The sequence below is a fragment of the Eretmochelys imbricata genome, chromosome 19 (genome assembly GCF_965152235.1).
Source record: "Eretmochelys imbricata isolate rEreImb1 chromosome 19, rEreImb1.hap1, whole genome shotgun sequence".
NCBI lineage: Eukaryota > Metazoa > Chordata > Testudines > Cheloniidae > Eretmochelys > Eretmochelys imbricata.
The window spans coordinates 9239293-9265475 of NC_135590.1; the positions used below are offsets into that span (position 1 = coordinate 9239293).

Below are 26183 nucleotides of genomic sequence, written 5' to 3' on the forward strand. Positions count from 1 at the left end.
ATGAAAATGTCTATCTGTTCTGCTAGCAGAAAATGGCAATTTAAATTTTTAGTGAGGCTTGTACTGCATATCCCTGGACTTGAGTCTAAATTCAGACTATGGATCTCTTCTGTGTACTAGAGGTAGAGTGCAGACATGTTAGCTCATGATGGTGCTGTGACGCTCTCCTCAGGGCAGCCCAGAAACTTAAGCCATTGTTACCTCTCTGCCTTAGCAAGATTGAGCTCCCTGCCACACTCATCTGTCCACTTTACCAGCAAACTCCTTGAGACTTTGCCAGTCTAAACCTTGCCTTGCAGGTAACAATCAGTGAACCCCAGTTCACAAGTTCTCCAGAGATGTCTCTCTGTAGTGTCCAGTCCCTCTCACTGTGACACTCACAGAAATTATTAAATTAGCTGCCTCCAAAGAGACAGCATGTACACCAGTGTGTCAGGTTATTTGGGGACTCACTCTATACTTCAATATAAGAGCATTAAGGTGGTTTATAGTAAAACTAAGAATACATTTATTAATAAAGAACAGAGATGTAAGTGATACTAAGCACGAGAAAATGAAACAGGCCTTGTTACAAACAAAACAAGGTGCTTTCTAGTGACTAAAACTTTGTTTTAGCAAGTCATGAACTTTCTATGCTTTCTAGTGACTAAAAAGTAATTTTAGCAAGTTACGAACTTTGCCTAAGCAGTTTTCTCACTTACATCAGGTTCTCAGCATCTCTAGCCCTCCAGGTTAAAGGGTCCAATGTTCACAGAATCAGAAGGTGCCAAACCCTTTGTTCCATAGGTGATGGATAACTAGAATGTCTTTTTGCTCCCCTTACATTTCCTCAAAGTCCATTGTCTTTGCCTCAGGAGTCAGGAAGAATTCCTGTGGGTGTGGATTCTGTCCCCCAGTGTGCTCAGTTGTTAACATGACTGCTTTATTTACCTTATATGTAAATGTACTTTCATTGCCTTCCACCTGTATTCAAGTCAGTTATCCAGGTAAAGCCACAATCCTTTTCTAGGGCAGACTTGAATTTTTCACTGCCTCCAAAACACATTTTAAGAACATATTCCCAGCACATATATATAATTCTTTATACACAATCCATATATCCATCACACAATGATATTCCTGACCAGTGTGCTACCAGTTTATATATACCGCACACGATACCTTTTGGATACATATTATGATAATAGAACCTTGGGATTAGTGAGTGTGTCAGTCCTAATATGAGTTACAGTACAGGGCGTCCTCTGCAGTGGGCATTAAGGGACTCTTAGGGTCACAGATACTCCTTAATTCACAGGTTCTGGTCTCAGATATGCTGCTTTCTGTTCTGTGAGTTGTCAAGCTTTTAGACCCACTGGGCAAGATCCTCAGCAATGAAGATGCACTGATTTACATCAACTGAGGATCTAGCCCATTGGTTTTCCCCTCTCTGCACATACAGCAAAACATGTATTTCCTAGTCTACAGGGCTTGTATTTCAGGTTAAGAATAAGCACAAAGAAACAATGAATATAAGGTACCTATGGGAGGAGAGCGAACACAGTGACTCACTCTGTAATATTCTTTAATAAAATACTACCTCATGGCTCCTCATGACTGGCAAAATGCCGTAGGAATGTAAAGAGCCATAGAGACAATACCAAGTTATAACAGTTATATAACTACATGCGAACCAAAGGAATGTCCAGTATATTTGTTGTAAGGGCCAGTTCTTTGGTTGGGAAGCTGCCTCAGGGCTCTAAATGCCAACTGTATTTCAATAACTTTGTTGGCATGACTATGTATCCCCCGTTGCCAAAGTCAATGCATCAAATATCCATCCAGGTGCCTTCTACTCTCTTAGTGACTATAAGCTTTCAGGGCTTGTCTTTCTAGTGAAACAGAGTGATCTTCCTCCTTCCCAGGGTGTCTGGATCTCAGTATTATGGAAAGCTTTGGCTATGGTTTGCATATACACCAGTCTGTCTAAATGTGTTGATTTCTTTATCCAATTCTCAACCAGATCAAATTATGGACTCTGTCTGAGGTGTCTGTGGGCTGGCCTGGAAGGTCTATATGCCTCATCTAGGCCTCTACACAAATATAGCCTTTCTACATTGTGTGGGAAGAAAAAGACACATTGGAGCTTCATGAAGGAGAAGACAGGTAAATGGGTATGGCCCCCTCTGCAGTGGCTGGGCTACAGGGGAAAGGGAACATGAACTGGGAAGAGCATAGAAGCTGGAGAACAGTATGAGCCCATAATTCCCAGCAGGCACTCAGCATCTCAGAAGATCAGGCCCCAAAAGCTGAACCACAATGAAGTAGGCTAAACGCCAACATAAAGAGACAGAAATCTTTTAACACTGCACTGAAAAATGGCACCTCTTTCTGTCAGCCATGGACTGTCCTTTTGGAGGCAAAGGATTTCTTTTAAAGTGGCATTTCTGCCTGTTCTTTGTTGTCGTTACCTCTACATTGCAATTAATATCTGCACACTAGGTGTCTGGTTTACAGAGAGTTTTAAGTATATGCTTAAATCTAGTATCCCCTCCTTCCAATTGAAACAGGATTGTTTTGACAATACCAACAACAATACAACTAAAATTGTCTGACAGCATTACAACTCCTTTATTCCATCTGCCTTCTATAGCCTCTTCTTGCTGTTGTGTCTAGAAATCATAGGTTTTTAGGAGTTCTAAAACAGAGAGAGGACTTATTGTCTGCAAACCGGAATGATAGTCCAGCACAAGAAATGTATCCTAACTGCTCCTGCAGCTAAGAGGGAAGTGCTTTCTAGAGTGAGAGAAAAATTCAGTCTTCTTTAAAAGATAGGCTGGAGGCTGTACAAATAAACTTAATTATCGTGCCAAACTGTTTTGCTGTGAGTACTATCCATCGCATTCTAGTTTTCCTTCTATAACTGTAGATATTAAATTCTATTTTTCTTATGGCCATAAAAGAGTCATTTTCTTTAAATTATTACTTCCAGTCCTGATAAAAATAAAAATTATAATCTAGCTGGACCCCATCTTTACAATAATTTTCTGCCTTATAACTCCTTCAATGCCAATTTCTCAAGTTTAGGCTGACTATGCCTTGATTGAATTATGGCTCTGTACAGAGGCTGGGTTCTCTGCGTTCGTACATGTGCTAAATTGTTTTAGAAATGTAATTAAACACCTTGAAGGCAGTGCTCTGTCTGGAAAAACAAAAACACAAAGCAGCATATCTTAATTTAACCTAATTTAAAAAAAGAAGAACTTTTCAACTTCTCTGGTGTTATTGTTGTATAAAATGGAGAACTAAATATGTCACATCAGGTTTGTGTTGTGTTTTGTTGCCTTTTCTGATGTTCCCAAATCATCAAGCAAAGGTGTCCAACTTTTTCAGCTGAAGGGGCAGACAAAAAAAGGCCAATGGGCCACAATTGCTACATTAGGGCACTTTCTGCTGTTTCATTCCCTTTGCAGCTTTCAGGCTGCAAGAAAAGGAGGGGAAACCATCCACAAGTCCCTTCTTGGGAATGATCTTGGGGGAGCCAGCTACACGTCCCAACCTGGGGTGGGTGGTTAGTGCATGGAGGAGGTGTGGCTGGAGTACACAGGGCTCTGGCTATTCTCCTGCTGGTGCATGGACCACCGGGGACTGTTGCCAACTAGCAACTCTAGATCAGTGCCCAGGCTGGGCTGGAGCACAAAATGAAGGAGCTGGATCTCAGCTTCTTCTTTTTCCTGCTCCTGGATTATCCTCCACAGGCAGAGCCTGTTGAATTCCTTTTCTGCTCTCTCTGGGGCTCCCACACCTTGGTGGAAAAGCAGGCAATAGAGCTGCCCGAACTGTTCTCTCCCCCCTGCCATGCAGCCAGAAGCCAGCTGCAGCAGGGAAGGAGGAGCAGCTGCTGAGAATGCACTTGGCTCACACCAGAGCTGCCCCTGAAACTTCAGGGGAAACAGTGGGAGGCAGTTGGGGAAATGGTGTCCCTATCTCTTCTGTGGAGTGACAGGGCTGAATCAGGTATTCCTGGGGCTACAGCTCAGCGAACACATTTTAAATTAATAATAAAATGCACATTTTCTTCTTAATACGGTCACCACTGAGGGTCATAGAATGGACGCCACTGGTGTAAAACATGGCTTCTGTTTTTGAACTAGGTGAAATGCTGGTTAGGAGCAGGATTGCAGCCACCAGGTAGATGTAGTGAGGGATAAAGCAGAATGGCCAAGTGGCTTGAGCATGTGACTGGGAGCTAGGTTCTCCTGAGCCCTAATCCCAGGGATGCCCCACTTCACCTCTCTGTCTCATTTTCCCCACCTACATAGGAATAATAATGTTACCCTTTTTGACTCAAGTGGTTAGCCAAAATTCAGGGTCTTGCAGGTTGTTTCTGTTAGGGGGAAGAAATTGATCACAGAGTCAGGTATTTCTTTGATGCAGTCTTGTTTATTTACCAGGAATGTATAAGATAAACAGGATTTTGAACACAGTAGGAGTCAAGTTTCTTTGTCCGCAGTTCTAAGCCCCTTCCAGACAGCACTTAGCCCAAAAGCTCTTTCTCTCTTAGGTTTTTTTTCTCAGAGCCACACTGCCAGTCCTTCTGTGGCTGTGTTTGGTGCTTCGTTGATGCCTTCTCTGTCCTCTCCCATGGTGTTTCTCTACTTCTTGCTTGCTCACACAGAGCTCCAAAATAAACATTACCCCATGCCCCAAATAGATCAGTAGCTGCCCATCTGTGCATGGCCTGTGTTTTGGATAGTGACTTCTATTGTTTCAGGGATATAATCTGTGAAGGAGCTTGATTATTTCTTATGTTTGTTCCGAATGAAAAGTGATGGGTACACCAACCAGCTTCTATGAAGTTTAACCCAATCCCCAGCATAACAGTAATATCTACCTATCTCAGCAAGGTGTAGAGAGAATGCATTAATGTTTGCATGGTCCTTTGAAGATAAAAAGGGGTTAATACTTTTTTTAAAAAAACACCAAGTGTTTGGAAGGGATATAAGGTCCTATTCTTCAAGGTATAAACCAATACCATATGGTGGAGATTAGGAAGAAACTTTATCTACAGGCAGCTTATTCCATAAGTTTCCATGGCAGAGTTTCTTGCATATTTTTGTGAAGTAGCTAGTACTGTCTATTGTCATAAACAAAATATTGGATTAGATAGCCCATTGCTGTGATCCAGTGTGGGAATTCCCTTGTCCCAAAGTATATTGCAGAGTATAGAAATATATAAAAGCGCAAATTTGTATTTTTTTTTTTTGCTATCTTTGAAAGATGAAGATGAGGAGTCCAAAGCTGGACAGCTCCCTCTCCATTCCATCTCTGCAGGCAGCTTTGGATCATGATTAAAAACATTGAATGTTGCGCCATTTTGGGCAACCAGACAGTAAGTGTGAAAAATCAGGACGGGGCTGGGGGGTAATTGGCACCTATATAAGAAAAAGCCCCAAATATCAGGACTGTCCCTATAAAATTGGGACATCTGGTCACCCTAGTGCCATTCCTAGGCTCCATTGAGGCAGGTCAGCTCATAGTAACGTATGATGTTAGGGACCCACGTAGAACAGGGCAATGCAGAGACTTCTTATTTCCATAGAAGCTCCTCAGACCAGAATGTTGCATGGTAGAAGCTGCCACCCCCTGGGGGCACTTTGAGTTGGATGAAGCATTGAATGCTTGGAAGGTCCATCCCCTAGGCATTCAGAGTCAAATGAAGCAATGTGTGCTGGGAGCTCAAGGTGAGACAGAGACCGGGCAGAGAGGAAGTGTTACAGTTTGAAACATGCCTTTCCCTTAAGGCACACTCAGGGCAGCATGGAGCTGTGCATGTGGCCAAGGGCCATCCCCATGACATAGGGTGGAATGTTGCATGATGGGAGATGCTATCCCCATGTGGTGCTTGGGAGCGGGATGGATAGAACACGGCATGCTGGGACCTACTGTGCTTGTGGGGGGATGGAGTATTACATGCTGGAAGATACTCTCCCCTCAGGGCTCTTACGATGGGGTGGAATGTTGCATGCTGGGAGGTGCTGGACCTTGGGGTGCAATGGCTAGGATGGAGCATTGCATGTGGGGAGCTGGGCATTCCATTGGCATGAGTCCAGCGTTGCATGGTTTGAGGGACTCAAGGGGAATGGTGTATTGAATGCTGGGTACTGCCATGCCTTGAGGTGGTGGGGGCAGGCTAGAACATTGCATGGACACTGGGGCACCTGGCTTGGGCCCTCACCCTTTAAATTCCCTCAGCTCACTCCATTTAAAGTAGCTGAGGCTTCTCAGCCAATCACAATGGAGCTGAGGCACTTTAACGGCCAATGGAATGCTGGCTGGGGCAACAGCCCCTCCCCCAGCTCGAGCCGGGCTCGGTGGTAAACAACTGGGCGGTGCTACCCGCCTGCCTGATGCATAGAGTAGCCAATAGACAGGGCAGACTCAACCAACGAGCCAATGGCAAGTGAGGGAGGAGGTCGGGGCGGAGCCAGTCGTTGCCGTGAGTATAACGTTTGGCTGCGATTGGCTCATGACACCTCCTCCCCCTCCTGTAGTGACGGTTGGGCAGGCGGCGACCGTTGAGGCAAGGGGCCGTATGGCCCGCGAGAGGAGGGTCTGCGGGGCGTGGTCCGTCGAGGGGGCGCGGCCTGCGGGGGGGGCGGGGCCAAGAGGAGAGCTGTCGCAGTGAGAGCGGAGCGGCGGCGGCGGCAGCGGCGGCTGCAGTCGGTGTGTCGGGGGGAGCGGATGCAGGCTGGCAGCAGGGGGGGGGCGGTGGGTTGTTGCGTTAGGCTGATAAAATGCAGTTGCACGGAACCGCTGGTTGTTTGACGGGCAGAGAAGCGGGGGTGCAGAGGGCTGCCACCCCGGAGAATTTAGCTACCAGCAGCCCTGTCTCCTCTTCATTGAACGGGCGCTGAAGTGCACGGGGAGCAGCAAAGGGTGTAAACACCCTGAGCTCCCGTAGGCCCAGGGAACAGTGAGACGAGACTGCGAGGTCTCCGGCGTTTGAGGACCCCCGTGCCCGGGGTCGTTGAGAGGGCTTGGGGACGTGGGGTCGGGAGCGCTGCACTGAATTGCCCCCAGCGAGTTGTACGTGGGGAATTGCATTTCATGGCCACGGAGACAGGTCTCGTCTCCGGGCTGCTCTTTTAACGAGAGCTTGCTTTGCACCTGTCTGAAAGTTGTGCATCTCTCTTCTCTCCAGGGCAAAAAAGGAAAAACGACTGGAAGCGGGCTGGGGACGGGGACGGGGACGGGACACACCGCGGATGAAATTTACCAGCAGGTGGGAATTAACTAGGATGGTTTTAGAAGGAGCAGGAGCTCTGGTTTCGCGAGGAAACTTATTGTGAGGAAAGACTTTGTGTGGGCTGGACGGTCCGCAGCCTCCTGGAGCCCGTCGCCAGAGCTGAGTGAGCAAAAGGCAATTCCTGCTTAGGCGGGGAGCAGCCCCTCCTTGTTTGCTGGCTCCTGGGGACTGTTCTTCCTGGCTTTTCTCTCGGGCTGCGGAGCCTTCACGCCCCACCGGGAAGGGGGCTTTCCGGCTACCAGAGGCGCCCGAGAGGATGTGAAAGCTCGAGGCTCCAGGGCGGTGGTGCCGCGCCAGGGAGCTGCTCACAACGCAGAGAACTGAGGGCAAGTCCGCAAAGAGGGGACGGGAACTTAATGGGAGGGGGGGAGACCTGAAGCGGCTGCCAGCGGGGGAGGGCGGCTGCAGACGCGCTCTGGGACAAAGGCGAGGAGCGTCCTGCATGCAACAGCCTTTCCTGGTGTTGGACGAGCCGCGGATCCCCTGCTGCGGAAATGCTGCAGCGTGAATCCCCCTTCTTCGACCGAGCAGCGATCGCAGCGCTCCGGACGCCTCCTGTCTAGTCCCGGAGCCCGCCCGAAACCGGCCGCCGGACTGGGATAGCGGCAGAGAGCGGCGCGGCAGCTCACCCCATCCCCGCGCTCCGCAGCGGCCCGGCGGGATGATGGATTTGCCGGCAGCTTCATGCCAGAGCGGGGGACTCTGACTCGCTGCCCAGCGCCCTGCAGACGCCTGTGCGCGGGGAAGGGAAGGGGGCGGCCGCAGCCGAGCAGCCCAGCCTGCCAGCTCCGCTCCCCTCCAGGCACCGTCCCCAGCCCCGGGAGCCCGGCGGCGGCCACAGAGCCCAAGCAGTGGGCGTGTGAAGCTCCGTCCCTGAGCAGCTCCCCTCTGCCCAGTCTGCTCCACGTGTCAGCCCCTCTCGCTGCCGGCCCGGGAGAAGCGGGGAGCCCCCCGGGCGGCGCAGGGGCAAGCGTCCAGCGCTCCGCACTGACTCTGCTGGACCCCGGGACTCCTCTGCTATCTCTGCCGGACCCTCCGGCGCCTCCCGGCTCCACAGCAGCCTCCCGCCCGAGCCGGTGCTCGCCCCCCCACTCAGCGCCCCGTGAGCCGGTGCCCGGGGCGCCCTCCCCGGCCGTGCCCATGCTGCTGCTGCGGAAGCTGCCGGGCATGCCGGGCTGGCCGGCGGCCCTGGGGCTGCGGCTGCCGCAGAAGTTCCTCTTTCTGCTCTTCCTCTCGGGCCTGCTCACCCTCTGCTTCGGGGCCCTCTTCCTGCTGCCCGACTCCTCCCGCTTCAAGCGCCTCTTCCTGCCCCGCCGCGCCGCCGCCGCCGGGGACCCCGACCTGCCCCGCAGCCCCCCGGCCGCCGCCGAGCCCCGCCATGCCAGCCCCGCCGCCCCGCGCCGCCTCCGGGACAAGCTCCGCGCCGCGGCCCGCCTGGGCGCCCCCCCGGCCCACACCGCCGCCTCCGCCGGGGGCAGCCCGCAGCAGGTGCAGCCCGGGGCAGGGGGCGCCGAGGCGGGGACGGACTCGGCGCCTGCCGCCCCCCGCCAGACCCGAGCCCCGTTCGGCTTCGACTACGAGACATTCCGCCGCAGCCTTCGCCACCCGGTGCTGGGCAGAGGCGGCGGCGAGGAGCCCAAGACCCGCGCCCGCAGGCTGAAGATCAGAGAGGTAAAGGCTCCGCGGCTGCTCCTCAGCTCTTCGTGCTTGCTCGGCTCCCTTCCCCTCCTGCCATTCTCCATCACTGGTCACCCCCTCATCCCTCCCGGCTTCCTCAGCTATCCTTCATCCCTCCCGGGAGCCCCCATTTCTCCTACCCTGGCACGCTGCGTTTCCCTAGGGAGCCCTCTTCCACCCTCGTGTCCCCTCATTGACCCCTTCCGTGTCTCTCCTGGGTTATTCCGCCAGCCCTCTGCAAGCGTCCCTGTCTCTTCTCTCTGATTGTTTGTGTTATCCTAGTCCCTAGCCTCCCTGTATCCTCCGTTTATCACCCAGGTCTCCTGGCTTTTCCATCCCTATCCTTGGCACCTCTGTGCGGCTCTCCCAATCTCTAAGGTTAGTGCAGACCCAGGGTGCCCCTTTCAGTGGGGTGTCTTTTTACGGTGCTGAAAAAGGCATGTGTACTTAAAATGTGACACAAGGCACATGCCTCTGCATTTCTACACACTCAACAGAGGAAATGTGTTCGGGTAGGTGTGACTAGGAGCAATGAGATGAGATTATACAAAGGTTGGCTATTTGGAAAAACTTCCTAACCATGGGGTGTTTAACATTGTGGAATAGTCTCCCCCACCCCCCTCCCTGCCCCAGGAAATAGTGGAAACCTGGTCACTTAAGATATTTAAAACGTGGAGTGGATAAAGCATTCGAAAATTATCAAACTTACACTAGCCTACGGGGATGGACTGGATGTGACCTACTAGGTCTTTCTCTCACGCAGATTTCTAAGTCCTTTGCATCTCTAAATCACTCTGACATCTAGCTTGGGGAAGCAGGGATGCAGGACTTTTTACCTGGAAACAAAGGACCAAATTCTGGCCTTGATTTAGCCCCACACAGTCTTGGTGATATCAGCGGGGTTACTCGGGTGTAACTGAGAGTAGAATTTGGCTTAATGCCTACAGTTTGTGCATAAAGCCTGGCTGCCTTGCAAACATTGCAGTGTAATCTGTGACCTAGTTAACCAAGAGCTATAGAATCAATGTAATATTAGATTGTATGTATCCTGTCTTTTGCCATGACTGATAAACTTGGAGCAAATCTTAGTAGATCAAAAATGCCAATAAATAAAACGCACAGATTTAATGATGCAGAGTATTAATTTCCTGGTTTTGTTCCTTAGTAAAGCTGTAGGCATTTAGCATGTACTTACACAGCCCCAAGTTGAACAGAGAGGAAAATGAAAGGATAATGGCATAATATCAAGGTTGACAAGCCCTTGATGCAACCTATCTTTTAAAAATATACTTTTTTTTTTTTAAGCTCTCCTTTTGGTTCTGAGAGTGCTGTCCTCAAAACAAAGGCTGCAGTACTGGTAAAATTCCAACTTCTCTGCCAGGCAGTCAGACACAACACACCCAGGGGTGCTAGGTTTCTTTATGATCTCAGGCATGTTTGAACCATCCTTTCCCTCTGCCTGTCTGCTGCACTGTTGTTAGCCAGCAGGGTATCAGAATATACCAGCATCTTGCTCTCTCATACACTTCAAGGTAAGGCTTCTTGTATATTTTGATATCTTGTGGGCTTCCAGTGCCAAAGTACACTAGGACAATATGATGCACACATGCGAAGCTAGCATCAGTTTGTGTTTTTAAAATAATTAAATGTGGCACTAGATCATTTATCTGTGTTTAATTTTTAATACAGGATTTAATATTTAGCAACCTGAACATATTCAGGCCTGAGTGCTTAGAATGCATTCATAATTAGTGCGTGATGGCAAAGTTAGGTTTTTCAGAGGGTCAGAATTCATAAATACAAGTTTCATGCCCAAGGATACTTTGAACAGCAGGGTACTTAATCATGAAAAGTGCTTAAACTCATTTTTTTTCTCCTCTGTCCAAAAATGGAGCTGGAAGACAAAAGTGACTATACAAAACAGGAAGGGGATATTGTACTCGACTTGTTAAGACTTGTAGAAGAGACACAAGGAAGGAAATGAAGAGGGGAGAAGATAAAAAAATTATATATAAAAGGGAGAGAGCAGAAAGGGTAATAAATGGTAAAGAGGAAACCAGCAAAATCATGACACAGGATTTAGATTGTCAAAATACCTTTCATTTGTACATTTTGTGGAAACGTGTGGGGTATGGGTGAGTGGTGATAGCAGTGGCATTCTGCAGGGATGAACGATCAAATTACTGCACATTCAGATGTATATGTTAACTACAGGGCCCTGGATTTGACTGAGACACCTGATCCTTGGTGATGTCCCAGTCCCCTTTCTTTCTCCCAGAATTTCAAGCTACGCAATTTGCTAAAATCTGCTCCAGATTGTTCTGGTTGTTCAAGTCTTTTTTTTTCCTAGTTCCTTCTGGAGAATGCACTGTAAGAACACAGAGGAGATGGGTATGAACAGGGCTTGAAAAAAATTGTGGACACTGGTGAGCCAGAGGCCACGTGAAAGATGAGACAGAGAATTGGGACATCGTCAAGGACCAGAGATGATGTCTCGGTCAAATCCAGGAGCTTCCCTTTCCTAGCAGTTGAAGGAAGGGGTGAAAGGCCTACCAGGTTCTGTTCCTGGAACTCTGCTCAGGGGCTCCGTCTTCTATGTCAGCTTTTTTTAATCATGATCTGATACATTGAAATCTGCTCATCTTTCAGGCCGCTCTCGCTGCTGGCAGTTAAATTTGTTTCCTTCCTCACCCCACCTCAGAGCCTGTTGACAGTTGGGTGTGTCCATAGCTTCTTGGCTGTTGTAAGAGTGATTGTGTGTGCGTGTGTTCTACTCTTGTCCTTCCAGCTTCTTCCCGCTGTAAATTTACTGCTGTCCACAGGGTAAAACTGCCCAGATTGGTGTCATTTTAACTGTGCTGCTGAACAGCAGCAGCAGGGGCACTGAAGCTGTTTGCAGATTCAGGAGTCACACCAGCAGTGAATCTAGTTCACTGTCTTGCGGTATTTGAATCATGTGCACAGTGGATCTTATTTGCTGATATTTTGACTCTCAAATTGGAATACAAGGTAGACTGCTGTTGATGTTACTAATTAGAAGTAATTGCAGTATTGCAGTGAACTTAGTTGGCTAGCATATTTTCCCAATGAATGCCAAGCTGTAAACCTTCGCATCATGGGCGCGTTACGAAGGTTCTCATTTCTTCTTTTAATCCCAAAGTCAGTGAGCAGTCTCTTTCTTCGAAAAGAAAGCACCTGTATTGCACAGGCTTTTTACTTCAAAAGGTCAGTGTTATCTGGAGAATTGCCTAGGATGTGCTGCTGTGTGTTACTTTTGACAGCTGAGTACAACAGGAGTTCTGACCTTTGGAGAAAATTGCGATAAAACCAAATCATAGCATTCCCAGTGCTACGGGTTAAGAAATCGAAAGGGCCTGGAATAATTCATCTCCTAAACTGAGCTCTGAAAAACATGAGTTGTATAACTGATCAATCATGCATGGTTTCAGGGAGTGGTTAATTTTTAACATGTGCCAAATACTGATAAATGTTCAAAGTCAAAATGTGGTTATAGTCAGACAGTGTCTGTAAGAACAACACTGTGGGATTCCATATTTATTCTCTCTCTCGCTCTCTCAATGATTTTCAGATCAAGTTGTCTCAATTACACGTCAGAAATATTCTCCCTCTCCCCTAACTCCCCAGCTGCCATCACTAAAAATTCAGCCTGGGATCTGGAAAAATCAAGCTGTGTGGTGTCTGCCTCTTGCATCATAAATGTTTCGCAATTTGAGTTTAGCTGACAGTTTTGCTGATGATGCATGAGGCAAAATAGAATGCAGCTTGCTCTCCTGTTGCTGCATTGGCTCTGGAGGTCTAAATTGAGGGGGAACTTAGTGGGGCCTGAGAACAATGGAGAGGACACAACTTTACCCTGACGTGTCTTCAACCCAACCAAAGCAGCAATGTGCTATTGCTTGAGAACAGGTACCAATAACTGACTGGAAACTGGCCATAAACAAAAGTGAAACTGACGAGCCTACTTTCTCTCTCAAAGCTGTGAAAAATCCAAACTGTAAACAAGCAGCATAAATAAAGGAGACTTACAGTTTCTTCAGGTTTAATAAACAAAGGCATTCATAGTAACTTAAGTAAGGAAATGTGTCTTGACCTAATATAAGTGAATGGGATCTTAACCTGACAATGTCCTTGTACCTGAGTTTTCAAGGCATGGTGAGGGAATGTGTCAGAGTTAGGATCACAACTCAGGAGTTCCTTGTGCTTGAGTCCTGTACCTCTCTGATATATATCAAGTTTGTTTTTATTGGTAGTAATTAAGATGTATTTGCTCTATACTGTAGCTCTTTTCATCATAGTTTCTCCTTCTTTTGCTCCCACTCACATTTACCTCAGGCTGGCCTTCTGTTTGTCCTTTTTAACATAGTTCTAAATATGTATTTAATTTGACAGTTTTCTTCTATTCAGGTTCTTATTTTCAGAGGCCATCCATATGGTTTCCCCCAGTTCCTCCAAACAAAGTGTTGCCATCAGTGAAAATATTATTTTTTTAATCTTTGTGACTAATGATGAGACTATCACCAAGTCACTCCACTACAATAGTATATTTTCAGTTGTTGTAGTGGTCATTTTCAGATATAACATATGGCTGAACAGCAGACAACTGTCAAGGTAGATCAATTTTTAAACAGCTTTTTGGCAGTTTGCTTCTAGCAGATAATTTATAAGAATTAGAAACTTTAGGTTAGGTGCTCAACTTCCATTGAAAGCCAGTGGTGTTGGGTGCCTAATTCCCTTAGGTGCTTTTGAAAATCCTACCCAGTAATCCATTTGTGGATAAAATACAACAGGTACATTACAGGGGGCTGCTGAATAAGTGCCCTGTATCATCCTTCTGAAAAAGTGCCTCAACCCTGACCCCTGGTGGGAGAGGAGAGTTCAGTTCACATACTCACTCAGTTCTTGGCTCTGCAGACATGAGCAGTGAGGCAGGTAATAGTAATGATGGTATTTGATGTATACTGAGCCAATAGGAACTGGACTGAGACCACCAACTTTAGTAACAAAGAGCTCCTAACAGTCGTCGGTTTTAGCTTACAGCTGGCTTGATTGTGAAATGCTCCATAACCCATTATCAGTTCTGGAGACAATTCCTCTCCCAGTCCTGAATGTCTCAGCCCTCTCTCTCTCTATATTCTTCTGTGTGGTGCAATTATTTCTCCCTAATTCTGGGGACAGCCCTAAACCTAATGCCACATACTGTCAGGTCGAGTGCTTTCATAGTACCAATAGCAACTCCAGATGGAAATGTACTTTTCTGAACCCATCTGTCTAGCCTGGACTCAGATAATTTAGTCCTTTGTGGTGGTCAAACATTAGTCAAGTACCTTGTAAGAGAAGTACACTGGAAATTGATTAAAGAGAAAGCTGCAATAGTAAAACTCTTTATAGTGAAATAGAATAAAGATTCCAAACTGTTTCAGTATATTGTGATCAAATCATAATTCCAGCTGTAGAGGAAAAATAGCTTTGCTATGAGAGGGTCCTGCTGTATTTTGGAATTCTAGCTGGGCCAAGGCCTTTATATTGTGGTCTCTTTTCTCATGCATTATTTACTGAACTTTTGAAAAGGCACTATACTGTAAATTCCCCAAATGGTGCGTACAATATATTTTGTGCTTCACTAGTCTCTGGTGGATTCGTGCAAACAAAATTTAGACCTAACCTGTGGATGTTGAGACTGTGAATTCCTCATTCAGCACAAGTGGTACATGGTTAATTGTACTAAACATATATTTGCACCATTCGTGTATATGGTTAATTGACTAAAAGTATTTGTCCTATTGATGTGATGTATGAATACAGAAAATATTGTTACCTCTGTAACCCATGATACAGTACAGTATACTTCAAGATCCTAATGGTATAGGAGTACACACTAGTGTTGCTACAATTAAGGTTATTTCAGCATTTCAGGGGATTATAATTGTCAGTAAATGTTTGCTCTTGGCTACAATATCAAACACTGAGAGCTCTTTTTCCAAAACAACTAAATTTGGTGTATAGCTGATTTGTAAACTGCTGCTTAAAGACAGTGCCCTGTTCATACACAAGCAAAATTACTAGAGCATGGACCTCTCCAGACAGATTACAGATAATGACTGAACACAAGTGCTGGACGTGGTTAAACAGGTTTCCAGGATGCATACAAGTCTGTTATGCACAAGGCCCTACATACTGCTGAATTAGTTCAGTAAACGTGTGGAAACTCATTGGGTTGCCTCAAATACAATGACAAGAAGGATGGAGCAGTATAGTTAGATAATGGCATCACCTCATCTGTAACACTTTACCATATATTTAATCACTTAATCTTCTCAATAATTGTATGTCACAAATATTTGCTAAAACATGGGATCTTATCCATCTTGACTCATTCCCTGTGCAAAATATTTATAGGTTCTTGATTAATCTTGTAATCAACAATTAAATCTGTTCCCTTACCGGGAGGATTATTTCCGTTTGTTCTTTCATTTTGCTTCTTTGCAAGAGTTCACAGGAAACACTCTTCTTACTCTTTACATTTTAAATATGTATCTAATCCTTAAAATTAGCTTGTTCTTAAGTTAAAGGAATGAAGCATGGGAAGAAAATACGTTTTATAATCTTAGATGGGTCTACGCTTTTGCTTCTAAACCTAACATTTACATGCAGTTGTCTAAAAAATGTGAACTGTTTATGGGGAGGGATAGCTCAGTGGTTTGAGCTTCGGCCTGCTTAAGCCCAGGGTGGTGAGTTCAATCCTTGAGGGGGCCATTTAGGGATATGGGGCAAAAATTGGGGATTGGTCCTGCTTTGAGCAGGGGGTTGGACTAGATGACCTCCTGAGATTCCTTCCAACCCTGATATTCTATGATTCACTATTTTACTGTAGGGAGAAGGGAAATCTTGTATTTTGAATTTTATCATATTTTAAACTTAGAAAAGCAATGACTGTATAGACCCAGCAAGTACCTTAGAATTGTGGAAGACTTTTTGGTGCATGGAGTTGACATGCGCCCATAATTGTTGCCTTACCTGTTATAGTTTATTGTATGATACAGTATTTTGGAGGGGCTCCAAAGGAGTTGTCATGGCGTGTTGTATCATTGATCTGTACATAATGGGTATATTGTGCATGATGGACCTAACACAAACTCAGGGAAGGAGGCACCGTGGGAACAGAGGAGGATTGGATAATATTGATTATTAGACCTTTACATATTTATTAGAGACACACATCATGTCCTATAAAGGACAACAGAACAGTAGGCTCTGGGTTCCATTTGTGGCTACAGATTCACTTTGTGGGGTTAGGCAAGTAATAAAAGGACATTATTGGATTAAATATGGCCCAAAATTTAGATTTATTTTGTAAAAATAAGCTTTTAATAAATTTTTACATAACCTGTTATGATAGATATTTCTACTTTTAAATGTTTAATATAAACACTAACGAAAAAATGTCCCCTGTAGTTTTTAACCCAAAGAGTGCAAATATTGTTCTAATATAACAGAACCAAAAGGCGAAATTTACTAAAAATCGGAGTGAAATGGACTACTTCATCTTCATTGTCCACCCTGAAAGCCAGGGCAGAAGTACATTGCAGAAATGGTGAAAAATAGCTGGTTGGTTTTTTTTTTTTTAAATCTTTCAGTGTTAACCTGAACAACCTGTGGCATTAGCTGCATAAAGAATCAAATCTTTAAAAATATAATATTTTACTCTTAACTTCTCTATCTTAGTATGTCCATCTCTGAAATGGGTATTACTGTACTTACCTAATTCAGCTCCTGTGAGTTATAACTAATGCTTTCAGAGCACTTTGTGTTCCTTGGGGGGCTTTATAAGTGCAAATTATTTTTAGAGATTGTTCTAAACCAAAAACTACTTTACTGCTTTCCCTCTGCATACATTTATCTTGAAAGCTGGAACAAGGAGTCCCTTGGATGTAACCAAGCTGTGTACTTGAGTCAGTGAAGAGGACTAAAGGGGATTAAAAAGAAAAGCAAACAGAAGTCCCACTAAAAATAATTTGAGTTAATTGTTTTTTGTGTGTGAGATTGACTGGGAGCCAGGAATTCATTAGTTCTAATCCTGCCTCTGACATTTCCACTCTCTGGTCTCGGATGCATCACTTAACCTTTCTGTTCCTCAGATCGTTATATGGTAGAATGGGGATACTCATAAGAGCATTGTGAAGAATAATTCATGCAGAAGGCGTGGAAAATGCTACAGAAGCACAGCTGACAGTGCTTTACATTTTCAAAGTGCTGTACAAACACTAACTTGCTATAACAACAATATCTTCAGTATTCTGTAGGAAATCTCAGTTCTTGAAGTACCCTATCTTGCTTCAATTGAAGTCAATGCAAAACTCCCATTGACTCCATTGGGAGCAGGTGAGGTCTTAAATGCTTGTCAGTACTGAGAATTGAAACCATGTTAGTATCTTTCTAGAGAGCAGTGTTTTAAAACAGCGTTCTTGCTATAATTGTGTTAACATGATTTCCCTGGCCAGTGAAGAAAGTGCATAGCTGTGTACTTTGGAAAGTAACAAAAAGACATTTATAATGCTGTAGGGCCTGCTCATACTATTTCTACCCGAATGCCATGTGTATAAGTGAGCCCAGCTAGCTGACAAAAAGCCTCCAATAGAAGTACCGGAGTGTTTTCAGTTCTCCAGTTCCTCATCAGAAGGCCCCCATCTCAAATTTTAGTGCTGGCAGTCCTGAGTTGAGGAACAAAGCCTGATTCTTCACCGCTGTTTTCAGATGCGCTAGCTATACCCAGGCAAATCCCCAGCTAACTTTTCTGATGCTGCTTAAAAACCTTCCTCCAGCAATGAAACCAGGACGTGATTCTCCAATTCCTAAACATCGTGGTTGCTTTGGACCATGCACCCATCAGACCTCTGTGCTGAGTCTTAGTGTGGAATTACATATAACCAGCATATTGCTTCTCTGATATATATATATATATATTCTTTCATTCTCTGTGGTGGATTGGTTCAAACTATATATTTTTGAAAGGGTTACTGATCTCCAATAAGTCCTCCATAAGATGCAGGAAAGAGTCCTAGAGATCTTCGCTTCTTTCCATTCCTTACTCTCTGGTTTTCCAAAATTTAAGGACAGGAAAATTTTAAGCTGACTATTAGGGGAGAAATTCTTGAAGGTTGGATTTGAAATAGACTTCCACCACTTTTTGGGGGGAATCTATTGCTTGGGTTGTTTAAAACAAGGATAGAAAGAGCATTCAAAAATGTATTGTGGGAGACAATTCTACTGGCAGGGACATGGACTCACTGACCTAATAGGTCTCTTCTGTCTCTGATTTCGATGAATCCTTATGTTTGTTTGCCTTAGTTTATTATCCATGTAATCTAACTTGCTTTTCATAGCTTTTTTCTTTCAGAAGTTCATTAATCATTGCAGTGTGATGACTGTCTAATGCAGTGTTGGAGTTATGCCAGGGCCAACCCTTGGTACCTCTCATGATGGGAGGTCAGACTGAATGAAAGCAAGTCCCCTTAGTTCTGGCAGCTGAATTCTAACACTGTTCTAACATCCACTCCATGTGCTTTATTTTTTATTAAAGATCCAGTATTTTAAAGCCGATTTCTCTGATTTATTGTTAACTGAGAGGCTCCTGGAGGAGTTTATCAGCCTTTGACTAATAAATTTGTTACGGTGCTCCAAGTATTTCTTAACACTTTCCTTGAGTGACAACTCAAATCCTGGATTCTGGGAAGGCTGCAGGATAACTTTCTTGTCTCTTTTGTGGGATCATTTTCTTGTATCTGTTACTGACTAGTACCTGTGAGAAACTGTCAGATTACTCCTTGCTGACTGGTTAATGCTTGAGAATTGCTCCTTCCCCCTGTTCAGAAGTTCAGATCACAAGTAACTCTTGAAAGGGAGGGGACAGCAAAGCTCCAGTCAATGCCTCCAAGCCAAAACTACACAGACAGATGGGCTAGCAGGTCAACCAGCAAGAAATCATTAAACTAAAGCTCATCCTCCAGATCACTCATATTAAGTATTTAGGATCTGGCTGAAGCACAAGGGATACGCCTGACTGTTTCAGGCTCATACTGGATCAGAAGTTGTGGGCTGTTCTGGGTTCTTCTCACCCACACTCCAGCATTTGGACTGGAGACCAGCTGACTTCACCTCAAATGTTCCTTTCTTTTTCTGTTTCCTCCCTCTTTCCCCTTATACAGAGCAGGAGCAGAGGGGAAGCAACTTGTTGCCTGTATTTTCCCTTCCCCTCAACTATCCCACCTGCTTGCACCTCTGTGTGGTTTGAAGCCGTTGTTGGTCCCATCCAAGAGCCAGAAGTAATTAGTTCTTTCCCACTGATGGGGAAAGGGAAATTTAAGATGCCCAGTTCTAAAACAAAAGAGATGATCAACATAGATCATCAAGCAGTTGGCTCATAAATATAATAATAAGTCCTGTGATTACAGGCTAAGACCATGTTCTTAGTATCAGAAGCACTCAGTGTAAAGGAAGATTCTGGGTCTCCTGCTTCCGTGGATTTCATGTAGGGAACACGCCTCACCTTTCAGAATGTTAATCCTCTGAGAGACCTGTAGGCCAATTAAAGGTCTGTTGAGCATGCTGTGTAGGGCAATCTCAGGTACTTCAGGGGCCCTGGACTGTTCCATTCAGTATCGGCCCAACTGTAGTCCATGAAGGAACTCCTTCCCTGTAACATACAGCTCTAGTTCTAATCCGTGTACCTCCAGCTTTTACTGTTGTAAACCCTGTGATAAGCTTGGAATCTCCTGTGGTCATTCCAGGCAGTGAGCTTAATTTCCTGAACCAAGCAGCATAGCTAGCAATGTTTTGTTTCATTCAACAGCAGTGCCCTAAGCCATACTGCCGTGAGAGGACCATGGCTCTCTGGCTGCATGCTACGCTACTGTGATCTGGTTAAGTTAAAGCTAGAGAGCCGGTCAGGAGTCATCTGGTCTGAGGCCAGACAGACATTACCTACTTGCCTCAGGATGGCTCCATGACAGACTTTGTGCATGGAGGCTCCAAGGGCCATGGTCTGTCTATTCTTCACCACTTGTATTCAGTACCTTGGGAGAGTTCCTGCTGTGGTCCTGCGTCTGAGGCAGAAGACCACAGTCTCCTTCTCCCTCTGTATTGTTTCTTTAGGATGTTCCTTTCATGACTTATACACCAGGGTTAAGTAGTTAGGCCTGATAGGTTTTAGGTGGCATAATTTCTCCGACCCATTTTTTGTTTTTAAAGGAAGAAAAAATTCATTGTTCTTGTAGCCTGCTGCTTTGTCCTTCGGGACATCTCCTGGGCTTCTTCCTACCCAAAAGTGAGACTCCTCAGAGATATCTTTAGAGAAGGGGAAATTTCTTACCTTGTAATAATGCATTTCTGAAAAAAATCATCCTGCAAGATACTCATCCACCTACCTTTGCTAGATTTTTTGATTAGGAGGTGAAGTATTCTGGGCTTACCCCCTAAGTGATTGTCTGTTGCTCATCTGGGGTGTTGGTCACTTTAGAGAAAGAACTTTTGGTATTCTTTGTGTGTAGTTCGAGACTTAAGAAGTGCAAAGCAAGATGTCGTCTTAAGTCAGAGTCTTTAAGGAAGCCTACATATAGATACATCCCAGAGCCAAATATCTTAAAGCTATGGGAATTTCCTGAATGACTTATGCTTCAGCCACAAGACCCAGGAGTGGTACTCTTGCAGGATGCTTTCAGAAAAGCACAATTACAAGGTAAGTAATTTTCCCTCTTTATTTTATTTAAAGCTTGCGGGAATAACAGTGCCTAGTATTCAAGAGTTAGCACCAAGCTAAACCATTCATAGTCAAAAGCATTTGACAAATCTAAATAATAAAGCAATCTCTGAAGTTTAGCATTCTGCCTCTTGAGTCTGTCTCAGACCCCAGGCATGTGCAGCCCCCTTCTACACCCCGTCGCAATAGCTGTAAAAAGGGTTATTTTATGGAACCACAGTATCTTGCAAACATCTTCTAACTTGCAACTGTGTCAGCAAAATTAGTTTTAAAAAGGGAAAGTACTCTATAAAATTTGGGCTGTACAGTTAATGATTTGAACCGTTCTGCAGATAATAGGGGGAAATATTTTCTGTGCACTTCAGAGTGCTTTATAAACTCTAGTTGAGGTAGGGATTCTTGAAACCACCGTGATGGTGAAGTAGAGCTCTTTCCAATATCGGCTGTGCTGGGTTTTTGTTGACTTTGCAGCGTGTCTGTGTGTGTACACGCACAACAGCCTCTTCAAGCATTTTTACTGTATGTTATAGATATGTATTTACAACCTTAAGGCCAATTTAGAAAATGTATTTTTTTTGGAGGAGGGGAGTAATATTCTATACACTTCCTAAATGGATATGAGTGACCCCAAATCCGTGCGAATCCAGCACATTTGGTTCAAATTCTGTGCTAAATTAAGTATGTTGTGTGTGGTGGTGCGAAGGCAGCATTCCACAAGCAACGAAAACCAAAATCAACGTTCTTTTATAATGTCTTCATAACGTAGGTGTTGCTGAAAGGGGTACTTATCCAACCTTTCAGTAACTATAACCGAGGAACTAATTATCACCCTGGTGGTTTTTAATTCTTTTCTTATGAAGGAGTATGCAGAGAAATTTCTCCTTGTCTTTAGTTTCTCTTGTCTTCTCCCAGTCGTTCATATTCTGCATGTTGTTCGGCAAGAAATCTTCAGCTTCTGCATCACAGAAGCTATAGTTACGTCTGATCTTAGCAGCTGACCCTAAGTTTTGCAGCATGCAGAATGACCATTTGAGCACCAATCTGCGAAAGAAATCAGCCCTCCAGTTTAATAGGATTACTTTTTCCAGGTCTGTGCAAATTGGGAACATGTAAAGCCTCTTCTGAAAATTCTCTAAACCTTATGACAGCAAGTACAAGTACTTGAATAGTAGCAAGAGGTAATAAGCAAAGGACCATTGCTTTTATCCCTGCTTCTTTTGTGCTGAAACAGTGTTGGTCATGCATTGGAACCTGGTATGCTTGATCACTTATAGAAGCTTGAAACGAATAAGGTTTTCTGCTTCCTTTTGCTGTCCTGAAGAGACCTGGAACACAAATACTTTTATTTCTAATAGAATTCTCCATAAGCTTCAGTTGCGGTAAGTGAGGGGACCCTTAATGTAGCTCTCCCCCTCCTCAAGGACTAAAGCACTCTACAGTTTGCCCTAGACTCAGTTTCATTCTCAAAAATCCATTGTCATCCTTTTGCAACCTGCTGTTTCATTAAGATACTTTAACTGCAAAATCAACCACTGTTGCTGAGATGTTTCCTAATATAGAAGCAGCTGGACCCAGTGGGACTTAATGCCCCATCTAAAGGTTTTTCTTTTCTTTTGATACAGTTAAACCCAGTTGTGTTTGGAATTTAATTAAGAGTTAGTTTAATTGTGTTTTGAGATGTGTTCTCTTCCTTTTCAGCTTTCCAAGCAGGGGATGGTGAGTCAGGAGGACTCCTGGGTTCTGTTCCTGGCTTTGTTACTGACTTGGTACATGACATTGGGCAACTGAACGGTGTATGCTTCTGTTTCCCTGTTTGTAAAATGGGAAGAATACTTGCCTTTTTCTCATGAATGTGGTAGGGTTTAGTTTAAATATCTGCAAAGTCCTTTTAAGATAAGTGCTGAATATTATTATCCTTCTGCTCCTAGTCTTCTCCTGTGTACATGGAAATATTTGCCTGTCTCAGTGGAAGTAGGGGAGTGGTGGTGAAGCTCAGTTTTATGATTTGTAAAGTGCTTTGAGGTCCTCAGCTGAAAGGTGCTGTAAAGTTAAGGTTTCATAGCAAATCTGCAGCTACCTGGGGCTTCACAGCTGACACTATATTGAGTATATCAGCCACTCAGAATGTCACAGCAGCAGGAGGGATAGAATTTGGATCTTTCTGCTGCAGAAGTGCAAACCCCTACCAACTAAATGAAAGGAGAACCTCAATTAGCAGTTAGAGCTGTATAGGCCATAGGATACATTTCTGATACAGTCCAGGTTTAAACATTCACCTCAGCTAGTTCATGATGGTGGAATTGTTGTTGAATTGGTTTATCTTAGGCGTGAACCCAAACTCAAGAACTTGGTATCAGCCCTTATCATGATGCATGTTCATCCCCGGCACGCCCCTCGGCATCAGGGATCTGAGTCTCCTGCCTTTCTGCACAGCTCAGCCTTCCAGTTGAGAAGCAGCTAAATCCAACCTGTCAGGCAACAGAAACTCACACTAATGTCAAAGTCTCTCAACCAGTCTGCCCTTCTTCTGGGCTCTTCAGTTTTTTTCTTCTTAGCTGCTCTGTAACCTTCTCCCCAGATCCCTCGTCAAGCACTGACCCCTCTGACTGCATCTGTCTGGGGTGCATGTTCTCCTACAGCTTCTGGCTCAGGCCACTTCATTGAAGTGCCTCTGGTTCCTCCCTTCAGAGGGGATGCTCTCCCCTTTTATAAGGGCCAGATGTCCATTATGTTATCACCTGATGGCTCCCAGTCCTGCCCCTGTGGCTGAGAAGCAACTAATTAGGTATATCTGTTGTACCTGTGCTGTAATTAACTGGCTATTAATCCCTTTTCAGTCTATGATCTCACCCCCTCCCAGCCCTGCTTTTGCTTATGGAAAGTTAACTAATTAATTCATCTGGTGCTTCCAACTGTAGATTTTTCCAACTGTAGAGTCCAGCTGCAATTTTTGCCTTGTTTGTGTTTCCTATTCAATAGCGGTGAAAGTGGTGGAAAAAATCTCTAGTATAAATAGCTTGATGATGCACGCTAAAGACTGCAACAAAAGTCCTAGGCAGAAAGCTCTTCACTGACTTGATTCAAGTTGCAGTGGGGGAGGTTTAGGTTGGATATTAGGAAAAACTTTTTAACTAGGAGGGTGGTGAAACACTGGAATGCGTTACCTAGGGAGGTGGTAGAATCTCCTTCCTTAGAAGTTTTTAAGGTCAGGCTTGACAAAGCCCTGGCTGGGATGATTTAATTGGGGATTGGTCCTGCTTTGAGCAGGGGGTTGGACTAGATGACCTCCTGAGGTCCCTTCCAACCCTGATATTCTATGATTCTATGACTGTTTGACATTATTGTATTTACTTTATAGATAATAAAGGTACATGTAGCAAACGATTTACAGCATCTACTTAATGTCTACTAATAAATTTAAGTATCGGCTGGTGTATTTACACTTCAGTGGCAGATTTGGCAGAGTTTCAAGATCAGCTTTAAACCCCATTTCAAAGCACTCAAGGGCATGGGAATGGCTCAAGATTCTGGGCATGGCTCCGTGATGATGTACTCAATGATTGAGGAAGAATCAGCTGGGTCATTGCAGAGGGGTCTGTAAAATACTTGAGGCTTTCCCAAACATTGGGTGTCTTTTGTGGCAGATTCAATCACCAGTGACTGCGCTTCATGTAGGAATTTGTGGGGAGGGGTGGGGGTGAAATTCCATGGTTTATGTTATGCAGGAGGCTGGATAGATAATTGCAATGGTGCCTTCTTTCCTTAACATATGTGAACAAAGGCTATAATCCCAGGTGTTAAAATTTGTGGTAGATAAACAATTTATTTGACTAGGGGTGTATCACTCTCTTGATACGATAGCATAATAATCCATACATTACCAATCAAGGACCCCATTATGCTAAGCACCTGTCTCTGCATTGAGTCCCAGTGGGGTGCAGCTGCAGCTAAATTAAGTCTTGAGTTGTAATCCTGACTGCCACTGGCTGCTTGAGTAATGATGGGGAAGTCACTTTGCCTCTCTGCCTGCTTTTTCCTCACCTGTAAAATCTTTGAGATAATGATTTTTACTTTGTTGAATGTTGAGAATTAATTCCTTTCGTGTTACTTACATTTGAACGTGCAGAATGCTATTCAAATTCAGTTTAATAGTAGTAGTTCATTTTTATTTATTATGCCTCACCACTCCTGTGAAATGATTAGCTCTATATTTCAGATAGGTAAACTGAGGCACAGAGGAGCTAGCATTAGTGGAAGAGTAGGGAATGGATTTTTCCACGACGTCGGTGGCAACAAGTTTTCCCATCAGGAGTTCAAACTTCCATTCCCAGTTCTAATCCCTGGTACTCACCTCCTCAGTGCCAATAAAGATGAATGCAGTTTTTGTGAAAGTTAGTTAAATAAGAAAAGATCCAACTAATGACTAAAGAAATGACGCACATTATGGTTGTCAGGTGCTTAAATGAAAGTAACCATTTTCTTTGTGTTTTATTCAAGATTAGAAGCTAACATGACTGCTTTAAAACAGACAAGTTAGCCAGGGTGTCTCTAAATTGCTCAAGTTCCTGTTGGGATCTATTGGATTTACAGTAATCTTTAATTATAAAATGTAATTACTTTAGAATGGATTATCAGTGTTGCTGTCCATTTCTGCATGTTGCCTAGTAACTTCTTCATCTGCTTTAGCAGTGTCTGTTCTGCTAGTTACAGGCTTTTATAATTGTGAAATAATGGCCTGTGGTTATTAGTGCCTGGTTAAATGAAACCTGTTAGCCAAGTGCCACAACATTTAGCAATAAAAATATTATGTAGAATGACTTCTAAGGATGCTTTCAAAATAAGTAGGTCTGAAAGTGACTCAGCATGACAATGGCTCTGTGGTAAAGCTTTTTAATTTGAGTTCATCATTCGATTCTTCACTGGGGCTTGGGTGTATATATAACTGTCTTAAAAATATAACTGAGGCCTGATACTGATCTTGCACCAGTTTACACTGGTATAACTCCCTTGACTTTGGTGAAATGACTCCTGATTTACACCAGTGTAAACAAGTGAGATTAGAATAAGGTCTCACACCTATCTTTTACTATTACTGCGAGACACTGCCAGCAAGTTGTACCTTTTAGTATATAGTTTTGTCAGGAAAATTATTTTTCTGCAGGGTAGGAAAAATATACAGCAATGTACCACAGGTAAGAAATCGGAACTAGGAACGGGAGTTAATTTCAGTGCCCTAAAAGGTGGGTGGCAGAAAAATTCAGGTTGTGTCTCATATGATCTACCAGGCTAGCGGCAGAAAAGGTCAGGTCCTATACAATACTGCCACTGATCTTCACCAAAAAGACAAAGAGGAAAAAACCTACCAGTTTTGAGTTGCAAACCAGTGGGTAGCTTATGATAATTTGAAAAACAAGCCGCAACAAAAAGTATTGCTGTTGGAAAACC

General features: G+C 44.3%; 1 protein-coding gene across 1 annotated transcript in view; it reads left to right on the forward strand.

Annotated features, from left to right (window-relative positions):
* Nucleotides 1-6731: 6731 nt before the first annotated feature.
* MAN1C1 (mannosidase alpha class 1C member 1) overlaps nt 6732-26183 on the forward strand; it is an 88422-nt gene continuing 68970 nt past the window's right edge. The window contains exon 1 of the mRNA XM_077838109.1: nt 6732-8959. Within this exon, the coding sequence (XP_077694235.1) occupies nt 7973-8959 (987 nt within the window). The 5' untranslated portion in view covers nt 6732-7972. The remainder of the gene's footprint in view (nt 8960-26183) is intronic.